Source organism: Taudactylus pleione, unplaced genomic scaffold (genome assembly GCF_031769625.1).
Source record: "Taudactylus pleione unplaced genomic scaffold, aTauple2 ptg000997l, whole genome shotgun sequence".
Lineage (NCBI taxonomy): Eukaryota > Metazoa > Chordata > Amphibia > Anura > Myobatrachidae > Taudactylus > Taudactylus pleione.
In genome coordinates this window covers 766,370-778,769 of record NW_028285398.1, presented here as the reverse complement: position 1 = coordinate 778,769, position 12,400 = coordinate 766,370, and the positions used below count along the sequence as shown (strand labels likewise).

Here is a 12,400-nt window from a genome sequence, read left to right as displayed (position 1 = left end):
CCTTGTAGACCAAGAAGAAGTTAGAGGATGAGAAGGCGGATTCAGATCGTATTCGGCAGGTTATTGAGAACTCCCTGCAGGACGCCCGGGATGAGAACGATGATCTCAGGAGGAAGATCCTGGGACTGGAGGCCCAGCTGAAGGAGCTGAAGACGTTCTGTGATGACCTCCAACGAGCAGAGACTCGGCTCAAGGACAAAGTCGGCAAACTAGAAGTGAGCGTTAATGTCCATAAACCACCTGTGCAGTAGGAGGTTGTAGGCCCGGGGGAAATTAATAATTGCTCTCTCCCTTTAAGGCTCAGAAGAAGATGATGGAGGAGTCTCTGGGAGAAGCCACCGACCAGGGCCAGGAATTTTCCATGCAAAGGAGGGAACTGGAGAGCAGGCTGGATGAGGCTCAGAGGAGCTTGAAGCGTCTGACGTTGGAGTACGATGAGCTACAAGAGTGTTACCAGGAGGAAATGAAGCAGAAGGACCAGCTGAAGAAGACCAAGAATGAGCTGGAGGAGCAAAAGCGCCTGCTGGACAAATCCATGGAGAAGCTGACCAGAGAGGTGAGGGCTGGTGACCGGGAGGGAGGAGGTGGGCCGGTGGGTACATGGTCAGATTCATGGTGCTGACTGGTGTTTCTCCTTCCTCAGCTTGACAACATGTCGGACGAGTCTCGGGACTCCCTACAGATCTTGCAGAAGCAGTTGGAAGAATACAAAGAGAAATCCCGCAGGGAGATAAACGAGTCTCAGAAACAGGCCAAGGAGAAGGCAGCCGAGGCTGAAAAACTGCAGCTCGGTGTCAGCCGGCTGCAGGAAGAGGTAAGGTGCCCAGCGCGGGTAGTCTGTCCCTAATGGACAGCTGCAGCCAGGAGCTCTGCTGCCTGCTGGGGATCCTAGAAATTGCACTTTAGACAGTCAGAAGAATCTGTAGGGAGCAGTCATATTTTATAGATTGCAGATCACGACGAGAGACCTTTATAATGTATATAGACAGGGAAGTAGGAGATATAACATCTGTCATAAATTCCATTGTGTTCACTAAACATTACACCGACTGGAAGATGCTGACCAAGAAGGAAGTATTGCTTATTAAACTGTACTTCTATCCTGTCCAGTGTCAGTAGGTGGCGCTCTTGCACATCAACACACTCTACCTCTATTCCCAGGTGCTGCGGCAGAAGCAAGCTCTGCAGGACAGTCAGACTGAGCGGGAGAATGCTGTGCTGGACAAGGAGCTGGCCAGTCAGAGGCTGCAGAGCCTAGAGCAGGACATAGAGTCCAAGAAACGCTTCCAGGACGACCGCTCCCGACAGGTGAAAGTGCTGGAGGTGAGTCTTACTGACTGAGCGCTGTGTCCTCCAGCAGCACAGAGTATATCAGGAGATGAGTGATGTGTCAGTGAGGACAGGGCTGCATGTGACAGGGGCAGTGACATGATGTGAGGAGGGGAATGGAGGCAGCAGGAAGTCACAGACTGAGAGGTATATAGTGGGAGGAGCAGGGTCCCCAGCAGCACAGAGTATATCAGGAGATGAGGGATGTGTTAGTGAGGACAGGGCTGTATGTGACAGGGGCAGTGACATGATGAGAGGAGGGGAATGGAGGCAGCAGGAAGTCACAGACTGAGAGTTATATAGTGGGAGGAGCAGGGTCCCCAGCAGCACAGAGTATATCAGGAGATGAGTGTACTGAGGGCCTGATTCAGCAAGGAACGCACGCTAGCAGACGCACGCGCCCAGCCGCTGCGTGTATATGCTAATCAATGCATACACACAAAGACCGCAGCACAAAATGCAGACGCCCAGCCCCATATTAAAGTGCCCATCTCCCTTTACTCAAAGCCTGATCAGTACGCAAGATAGCGTAAACATTGGTAACATCGAGAACCATCGACCACATTTGCATAACAGTGGTTGACCAGACCTTGCACAGGATCTTGGCAACTTCCTGTGTGCACGGAGTCTCCCCACTGCGTCCGTCACCTGCGTTCACCCGACCACCCCCCGTCACCACCCACAAACGGCACATCCTGTCAATCACTGTCGGAAGGGGTCGTATAGTCTTCGTTCGCTTACCCGATTGCACTGGCTAGCTTGCGCAAGCACAGTGCAATGCATATGCATTTCGGAAAAATCGTCCAAGTGCGTGCGTACTCTCATGTGCGTATCTGGCTGAGTCAGGCCCTGAGTGTTGGGCTCCTGTCGCACTGATGTGAGAAGATTGTGGAGGGAACACATGGAACTATAAATCCTGAGTTCCTGTCCTGTAATCACAGTTCCCTATTTGTGCCAGTACCAGCCTATCAGAGTCGCTGGGTAAAGGGCAGTTACTTTCATATGTGAGAAGCTGATATTGTATAATATAACAGATTCATTTCTACAGGACAAACTGAAACATCTGGAGGTGGAGCTGGACGAGGAGAAGAACACGGTGGAACTTCTGACCGACCGGGTAAACCGCAGCCGGGACCAGGTAATGCCGTCTATAAATGAATCTGGCGGGCTCCTATTGGGAGGTCTTGCTTTGCTGGGGAGGGGCAGTGGTGGGTGCGCAGTCCTCCATCTGGGGCATTCATGGCGACCCTTGGTGAGCAGACACAGACCTCATTGACTCATTATAGTTCTTATGACCCATCAGGTGCCCCATAAATGGTCACACTGGTACCAATCCAGGCACGGTAGGCAGGCTGCTGTGTTGTCACTGGGTGTTACCTGAGGGGCCCCGGGATCCAGCTCTGCTGTTCGCTATTATTGTGTATGGCCCATGTAACTAATGGCTAATGTGTTCTAATTACCTGCTGTTCTGTATTATTGTGTATGGCCCATGTAACTAATGGCTAATGTGTTCTAATTACCTGATGTTATGTATGATTCACCTGTTAATACCAAGGTGCTGTGCTCCCTACACTGCTCTGCTAATACTAAGGTGCTGTGCTCCCTACACTGCTCCCTACACTGCCCTGCTAATACCAAGGTGCTGTGCTCCATACACTGCCCTGCTAATACCAAGGTGCTGTGCTCCATACACTGCTCTGATAATACCAAGGTGCTGTGCTCCCTACACTGCTCTGCTAATACCAAGGTGCTGTGCTTCATACACTGCTCTGATAATACCAAGGTGCTGTGCTCCATACACTGCTCTGATAATACCAAGGTGCTGTGCTCCATACACTGCTCTGATAATACCAAGGTGCTGTGCTCCCTACACTGCTCTGATAATACCAAGGTGCTGTGCTCCCTACACTGCTCTGCTAATACTAAGGTGCTGTGCTCCCTACACTGCTCTGCTGATACCCTGGTGCTGTGCTCCCTACACTGCTCTGATAATACCAAGGTGCCGTGCTCCCTACACTGCTCCCTACACTGCGCTGCTAATACCAAGGTGCCGTGCTCCCTACACTGCTCTGCTAATACCAAGGTGCTGTGCTCCATACACTGCGCTGCTAATACCAAGGTGCTGTGCTCCCTACACTGCGCTGCTAATACCAAGATGCTGTGCTCCCTACACTGCTCTGCTGATACCCTGGTGCTGTGCTCCCTACACTGCTCTGATAATACCAAGGTGCCGTGCTCCCTACACTGCTCCCTACACTGCTCTGATAATACCAAGGTGCCGTGCTCCTTACACTGCGCTGCTAATACCAAGGTGCTGTGCTCCATACACTGCGCTGCTAATACCAAGGTGCTGTGCTCCCTACACTGCTCTGCTAATACCAAGGTGCTGCGCTCCCTACACTGCGCTGCTAATACCAAGGTGATGTGCTCCCTACACTGCTCTGCTAATACCAAGGTTCTGTGCTCCCTACACTGCTCTGCTAATACTAAGGTGCTGTGCTCCCTACACTGCTCTGCTAATACCAAGGTGCTGTGCTCCCTACACTGCTCCCTACACTGCGCTGCTAATACCAAGGTGATGTGCTCCCTACACTGACCAAGGTGATGTGCTCCCTACACTGCTCTGCTAATACCAAGGTTCTGTGCTCCCTACACTGCTCTGCTAATACCAAGGTGCTGTGCTCCCTACACTGCTTTGCTAATACTAAGGTGCTGTGCTCCCTACACTGCTTTGCTAATACTAAGGTGCTGTGCTCCCTACACTGCTCTGCTAATACCAAGGTTCTGTGCTCCCTACACTGCGCTGTTGATACCAAGGTGCTGTGCTCCCTACACTGCTCTGCTAATACCAAGGTTCTGTGCTCCCTACACTGCTCCCTACACTGCGCTGCTAATACTAAGGTGCCGTGCTCCCTACACTGCTCCCTACACTGCCCTGCTAATACCAAGGTGCTGTGCTCCCTACACTGCTCTGCTGATACCAAGGTGCTGTGCTCCCTACACTGCTCCCTACACTGCGCTGCTAATACTAAGGTGCCGTGCTCCCTACACTGCCCTGCTAATACCAAGGTTCTGTGCTCCCTACACTGCGCTGTTGATACCAAGGTGCTGTGCTCCCTACACTGCTCTGCTAATACCAAGGTTCTGTGCTCCCTACACTGCTCCCTACACTGCCCTGCTAATACCAAGGTGCTGTGCTCCCTACACTGCTCTGCTGATACCAAGGTGCTGTGCTCCCTACACTGCCCTGCTAATACCAAGGTGCCGTGCTCCCTACACTGCTCCCTACACTGCCCTGCTAATACCAAGGTGCTGTGCTCCCTACACTGCTCCCTACACTGCTCTGCTGATACCAAGGTGCTGTGCTCCCTACACTGCGCTGCTAATACCAAGGTGCCGTGCTCCCTACACTGCTCTGCTAATACTATGGTGCTGTGCTCCCTACACTGCTCCCTACACTGCCCTGCTAATACCAAGGTGCCGTGCTCCCTACACTGCTCTGGTGATACCCTGGTGCCGTGCTCCCTACACTGCGCTGCTAATGCCGTGGTGCCGTGCTCCCCACACTGCTCTGCTAATGCCGTGGTGCCGTGCTCCCCACACTGCTCTGCTAATTCCGTGGTGCCGTGCTCTCCACACTGCTCTGCTAATGCCGTGGTGCCGTGCTCCCTACACTGCTCTGCTAATGCCGTGGTGCCGTGCTCCCTACACTGCTCTGCTAATGCCGTGGTGCTGTGCTCCCTACACTGCTCTGCTAATGCCGTGGTGCTGTGCTCCCTACACTGCGCTGCTGATTCCGTGGTGCTGGTCACCATCTAGTGGTCATGTCTGATATTTCTCCCTTCTCTATCCTCTGGCAGATGGATCAGCTGAGAGCAGAGCTGATGCAGGAGAGAACCAGTCGCCAGGATCTGGAGTGTGACAAGATCTCTCTGGAGAGACAGGTAGGTGCTGGGCCGGGCGGGACCTCATTCCTCCCTCATCTGTCTTCCATGTAAAGGCACTGGCTTGTGCATGGGTGCAGTTATCTTCCTTGGCCTCTAGGTGGCGATAATGCTTAGGAACTGCTACACAAGACATGGCAACACTGGGACACTGCATTATGCTATGTATATAATACACGTTATATAATATGAGTACATTAGACAAGGCGGTACTCCCAGCATTCACAGTCTCTGTTGCTTTATTTATCACTTTATAGAACAAAGATATGAAGAGCCGCCTGGCTAGCATGGAAGGCCAGCAGAAGCCCAGCGCCAACACGTCTCAGATGGAGGCCAGACTGCAGGAGATCCAGGAGAGGCTGCAATCTGAGGAGAGGTACCCGGGGGACGGGTGGCTGGGGGAGGGTCATTATAGCAAAGGTGGTGTTATACTGAGGGTGACATGTACCGGTATATAGAGAGGGTAGTGTTATACTGAGGGTGACCTGTACCGGTATATAGCGAGTGTAGTGTTATACTGAGGGTGACATGTACCGGTAGTATAGCACAACCCTCGCTATATGAGGGTGACCTCTACTGGTATATAGAGAGGATGGTGTTATACTGAGGGTGACATGTACCGGTATATAGAGAGTGTGGTGTTATACTGAGGGTGACATGTACCGGTATATAGAGAGTGTGGTGTTATACTGAGGGTGACCTGTACCGGTATATAGCGAGGGTTGTGCTATACTGAGGGTGACCTGTACCGGTATATAGAGAGGGTTGTGCTATACTGAGGGTGACCTGTACCGGTATATAGAGAGGATGGTGTTATACTGAGGGTGACATGTTCCGGTATATAGAGAGTGTGGTGTTATACTGAGGGTGACCTGTACCGGTATATAGCGAGGGTTGTGCTATACTGAGGGTGACCTGTACCGGTATATAGAGAGGATGGTGTTATACTGAGGGTGACATGTTCCGGTATATAGAGAGTGTGGTGTTATACTGAGGGTGACCTGTACCGGTATATAGCGAGGGTTGTGCTATACTGAGGGTGACCTGTACCGGTATATAGAGAGGGTTGTGCTATACTGAGGGTGACCTGTACCGGTATATAGAGAGGATGGTGTTATACTGAGGGTGACATGTTCCGGTATATAGAGAGTGTGGTGTTATACTGAGGGTGACATTTACCGGTATATAGCAAGGGTGGTGTTATACTGAGGGTGACTTACCGGTATATAGCGAGGGTTCTGCTATACTGGGGGTGACATGTACCGGTATATAGAGAGGGTGGTGTTATACTGAGGGTGACATGTACCGGTATATAGAGAGGGTGGTGTTATACTGAGGGTGACATTTACCGGTATATAGCAAGGGTGGTGTTATACTGAGGGTGACTTACCGGTATATAGCGAGGGTTCTGCTATACTGGGGGTGACATGTACCGGTATATAGAGAGGGTGGTGTTATACTGAGGGTGACATGTACCGGTATATAGAGAGGGTGGTGTTATACTGAGGGTGACGTACCGGTATATAGCGAGGGTTCTGCTATACTGAGGGTGACCTGTACCGGTATATAGAGAGTGTGGTGTTATACTGAGGGTGACATGTACCGGTATATAGAGAGGGTAGTGTTATACTGAGGGTGACATGTACCGGTATATAGAGAGGATGGTGTTATACTGAGGGTGACATGTACCGGTATATAGAGAGTGTGGTGTTATACTGAGGGTGACATGTACCGATCTATATCAAGGGTGGTGTTATACTGAGGGTGACATGTACCGGTATATAGAGAGTGTGGTGTTATACTGAGGGTGACATGTACCGGTATATAGAGAGTGTGGTGTTATACTGAGGGTGACATGTACCGGTATATAGAGAGTATGGTGGTGTTATACTGAGGGTGACATGTACCGGTATATAGCGAGGGTGGTGTTATACTGAGGGTGACATGTACCGGTATATAGCGAGGGTGGTGTTATACTGAGGGTGACCTGTAACGGTATATAGAGAGTGTGGTGTTATACTGAGGGTTACCTGTACCGGTATATAGCGAGGGTGGTGTTATACTGAGGGTGACATGTACCGGTATATAGAGTGGATGGTGTTATACTGAGGGTGACATGTACCGGTATATAGAGAGGGTGTTGTTATACTGAGGGTGACATGCACCGGTATATAGAGTGGATGGTGTTATACTGAGGGTGACATGTACCGGTATATAGAGAGGATGGTGTTATACTGGGGGTGACATGTACCGGTATATAGAGAGGGTGGTGTTATACTGAGGGTGACATGTACCGGTATATAGAGAGGGTGGTGTTATACTGAGGGTGACATGTACCGGTATATAGAGAGGGTGGTGTTATACTGAGGGTGACATGTACCGGTATATAGAGAGGATGGTGTTATACTGAGGGTGACATGTACCGGTATATAGAGAGGGTGGTGTTATACTGGGGGTGACCCCTCCCTCTATTGTGTGTCAGGGAGAAGAACATGTTGCTGTCTTCTAACCGGAAGCTGGAGAGAAAACTGAAGGAACTGAACATCCAGCTGGAAGATGAAAGACTTCAGGTCAATGACCAGAAGGACCAGGTGAGAACCGAGGAGAGGAGGGGGGTGCTCCATACGTCTGTCCGTCCGTCAGGCACTATAGCGCCCATCGCCCTCCTCTTATGTCACAGTCCAGTAATAAATGACCTGACGGCTTCTCTGCTCTTCTCACAGCTCAACCTGAGGGTGAAGGCCTTGAAGCGACAGGTGGATGAGGCTGAGGAAGAGATTGAGCGGGTGGAAGGTTTGCGGAAGAAAGCGCTGCGAGACATGGAAGAAGCGCACGAGATTAATGAGCAGCTGCAAGCGCGCGTCAAAGCGATGGAGAAAGAGTCTAAGTAAGTGAATCTCTTTTACTTATTGAAGAGAAAACGGAGGAGAGGGGTACGGAATGGGGAGAACGAAGTAGGGGAGGATGAGGCAGAGCAGGGGAGGAGCTGGATGGAGGCAGATTGTAGGAGGATGAGCAGGATGGAGGCAGATTGGAGGAGGATGAGCAGGATGGAGGCAGAGTAGGGGAGGATGAGCAGGATGGAGGCAGATTGGAGGAGGATGAGCAGGATGGAGGCAGAGTAGGGGAGGATGAGCAGGATGGAGGAGGATGAGCAGGATGGAGGAGGATGAGCAGGATGGAGGCAGATTGGAGGAGGATGAGTAGGTTGGAGGCAGATTGGAGGAGGATGAGCTGGATGGAGGCAGATTGTAGGAGGATGAGCAGGATGGAGGCAGATTGGAGGAGGATGAGCAGGATGGAGGAGGATGAGCAGGTTGGAGGCAGATTGGAGGAGGATGAGCTGGATGGAGGCAGATTGTAGGAGGATGAGCAGGATGGAGGCAGATTGGAGGAGGATGAGCAGGATGGAGGCAGAGTAGGGGAGGATGAGCAGGATGGAGGAGGATGAGCAGGTTGGAGGCAGATTGGAGGAGGATGAGCAGGTAGGAGGCAGATTGGAGGAGGATGAGCAGGTAGGAGGCAGATTGGAGGAGGATGAGCTGGTTGGAGGCAGATTGGAGGAGGATGAGCAGGATGGAGGCAGATTGTAGGAGGATGAGCAGGATGGAGGCAGATTGGAGGAGGATGAGCAGGATGGAGGGAGAGTAGGGGAGGATGAGCAGGATGGAGGAGGATGAGCAGGATGGAGGAGGATGAGCAGGTTGGAGGCAGATTGGAGGAGGATGAGCAGGTTGGAGGCAGATTGGACGAGGATGAGCTGGATGGAGGCAGATTGGAGGAGGATGAGCAGGATGGAGGCAGATTGGAGGAGGATGAGCAGGATGGAGGCAGATTGGAGGAGGATGAGCAGGATGGAGGCAGATTGGAGGAGGATGAGCAGGATGGAGGCAGATTGGAGGAGGATGAGCAGGATGGAGGCAGATTGGAGGAGGATGAGCAGGATGGAGGCAGATTGGAGGAGGATGAGCAGGATGGAGGCAGATTGGAGGAGGATGAGCAGGATGGAGGCAGAGTGGAGGAGGATGAGCAGGATGGAGGAGGATGAGCAGGATGGAGGCAGATTGGAGGAGGATGAGCAGGATGGAGGCAGATTGGAGGAGGATGAGCAGGATGGAGGCAGATTGGAGGAGGATGAGCAGGATGGAGGCAGAGTAGGGGAGGATGAGGAGGATGAGCAGGTTGGAGGCAGATTGGAGGAGGATGAGCAGGATGGAGGAGGATGAGCAGGTTGGAGGCAGATTGGAGGAGGATGAGCTGGATGGAGGCAGATTGTAGGAGGAAGAGCAGGATGGAGGCAGAGTAGGGGAGGATGAGCAGGATGGAGGCAGAGTAGGGGAGGATGAGCAGATTGGAGGAGGATGAGCAGGTTGGAGGCAGATTGGAGGAGGATGAGCAGGATGGAGGCAGATTGGAGGAGGATGAGTAGGATGGAGGCAGATTGGAGGAGGATGAGCAGGATGGAGGCAGATTGGAGGAGGATGAGCTGGATGGAGGCAGATTGTAGGAGGATGAGCAGGATGGAGGCAGATTGTAGGAGGATGAGCAGGATGGAGGCAGAGTAGGGGAGGATGAGCAGATTGGAGGAGGATGAGAGGGTTGGAGGCAGATTGGAGGAGGATGAGCTGGATGGAGGCAGATTGGAGGAGGGTGAGCAGGACAGAGGCAGATTGGAGGAGGATGAGCAGGGTGGAGGCAGATTGGAGGAGGATGAGCAGGTTGGAGGAGGATGAGCAGGATGGAGGCAGATTGGAGGAGGATGAGCAGGATGGAGGCAGATTGGAGGAGGATGAGCAGGACAGAGGCAGATTGGAGCAGGATGGTGATTTAGCCACTAGATTTAATGGTTGTTTTAATAAATTGCCTCTTTAGAGCTCGCAGCTAAATCCGTGACACCTGACTGCTGCCTGTAACTCGCAGGCTGTCACACTTGAGCCTCTGAGAATGCAGAGTAGAGTCCTCACTATGACATCCCAGATAGATGTATGAAACCTATCCCCTGTATAACCGGCCAGGCAGCTGATGCAGGGATGACCGTACTGCTGTCCGCGTAGCGTTACTTTGCGTGAATTCGCACTCTGCATGCTCACAAATGAACGCACGCAAATGGTTTTTAGAGTAATGTGCGCCCAATTTACTCACAACTTTGCATCGACCCCTAGCTCCGTAAGACGCTATTACAATGTCTTTACATTACTCCCTGCAGACGCAAGCTGGTCCGCCCTGTCGCAGATGACGATGACTTCAGCTCCGACGGCGAGTTTGGTGGCTCATATAACCCCAGCTCTATAACCTCTCTCCTGACCGAGGGTAATCTCCAGACCAGCTCCTGCTGACCAGTTGGGTGGAACAGACACTTCATCTCTTGGCAATGCCGTTATCCAGCGCCCCAGATACTGGGCCAATACCGGACGAGATAATTCAGCTACTGTGTTACCCAGGGATCTGCTCGGGCCCAGCTGCGTGTCTCACTCTCATGGAACGGCCTCTAGATGAGCCTGAGCTTTGGATGACCTGTTCTCGGTGAATGTAAATACCTGCCTTGCACTGCTGGACACTGTACCCAGCTTCCACCCAACCTTACCCCAGCTCCAAACATTCATTGTCCGTTCCATCCGCACCAGACATTTGCTGCAGGAGGTGTGACCTGAGCATGAGGGGTGAATGTAGCCCACTGTGCCTTTCCAAGGAAGCGATCCCTACTGCTGACTACAGCCTGATCCCTACTGCTTGTATGTAACTAGTCAGGGCTCTTCCTGCTGCGTCAGCCTCTGTGTGGGCCATTCTTCCTTCCCCAGAGACCTTTATAAGGTGCTAGATCCTCTCTCTCCAGCTCCATCCGATGAGTGCCTCACTAATGCTTACATGACCTCGCTCCATGACTGACTGCGAGCAGACACCAGCGAGCCTCATTTACGCTCTGCCTCCACTCACCGCCCGGGAAGCGTGCTGCTGAACGCACTCGTCATTGCGCCACGATTTCCCTTCTTTACCCACAGCCTGTTGCACGTTTGTAATTTTGTAACTTAATGTTTTATGACAGTGTTATATCACTGTACAAATCTTTGTTATATGGAGGAGGGGGCACAGAAATATATAGGTGATAGATTATAATGGGATGGTTCCTGGGAGTATATATATATTTGCATGGGTTATTAGGGGAAGGCATAGAAGTATAACTTACACACATCGGAGACTGAGCCCCATCAGACAGGTCTGGGCTGTGGCCGTATATCGTGCACCACACTCGGGAGTGATCCTGACGTCCTGCCCACAGCTGGGGATACGATAAGGTGTCTGTGTCCTGGGAAATAACGGGACTCCCACCTGCCCCGATCCCTACGGTTTATTCTGTGATGAGCGGATCCTGATTATTTGTATGGGGGAATATGTGATTTTATACCTGATCTGGGAGCGCTGTTCTCCGTGCCATGTATGATTCAGGCTCATGAAATAAAAGCACCTCTGATTTTGTACAGGGTTTTGTCATTCGTTTAGTAGGTGTAACGTTACTGGCAGGAAATAATATGACTGAAGTAGTCACGTATACCTTTGTTATAGAGCAATTAACCCCCTACGGGAATGGTTTACTGCACAAAACGCGTCCGTCCCGCTGCTGCCAGTCACTCTCTGTAACACGCAGCTTGGGGAGGTGGGACGGAGAGAACGCCATGACTGGGAAAAAGGGGTGAGTGTCGGGGGCGCATTTTGGCAGGATCTTCTCGTGACCAAGTTGGCCGACCTGGCTCGCGCTTCCCGAGTCACTGTGTCTCTGGTAATGTCAGCAGGGAAACCGTCCTCTGCAAAGGGCGACAACCCTCCTTCACCATGTTCTCAGCGAGCGGCCACGCACCTGCGGCTTGTGCCCATCAGCGAGGTGCTCTGGTGCATCTGTTGCTGTGGCATTTTCCTGGCCAGTTTCGGGTACAGTCGTTTTCTTGGTAGAGAAGGACGAAGCTAGTGACTATTTAATGGTCCCTAAATGATCGGCCCCCGCACTACGTGGCAGAGTGGCGTGTATTCCATAGTGACCACAGACCACGTGTGATCGCACAATGGTTTTATCACCACGACACAGATGTTCTATTATAGCCGCCTCCTTCCTGCGCTAATCCATAGATTGATGA

The 12,400-nt window shown here is 51.9% G+C and overlaps 1 protein-coding gene across 4 annotated transcripts in view; it reads left to right on the top strand.

The window, feature by feature from the left end:
* CGN (cingulin) overlaps positions 1-11,749 on the top strand; it is a 44,639-nt gene extending 32,890 nt beyond the window's left edge. For all 4 annotated transcript variants that reach the window (XM_088460958.1, XM_088460959.1, XM_088460960.1 and 1 more), the window contains 10 exons: positions 9-215; positions 299-556; positions 644-814; positions 1,162-1,323; positions 2,378-2,467; positions 5,190-5,273; positions 5,531-5,649; positions 7,756-7,864; positions 7,997-8,160; positions 10,480-11,749. In XM_088460958.1, the coding sequence (XP_088317084.1) occupies positions 9-215; positions 299-556; positions 644-814; positions 1,162-1,323; positions 2,378-2,467; positions 5,190-5,273; positions 5,531-5,649; positions 7,756-7,864; positions 7,997-8,160; positions 10,480-10,609 (1,494 nt within the window). In that variant the 3' untranslated portion in view covers positions 10,610-11,749. The remainder of the gene's footprint in view (positions 1-8; positions 216-298; positions 557-643; positions 815-1,161; positions 1,324-2,377; positions 2,468-5,189; positions 5,274-5,530; positions 5,650-7,755; positions 7,865-7,996; positions 8,161-10,479) is intronic.
* The last annotated feature ends 651 nt before the right edge of the window (positions 11,750-12,400 follow it).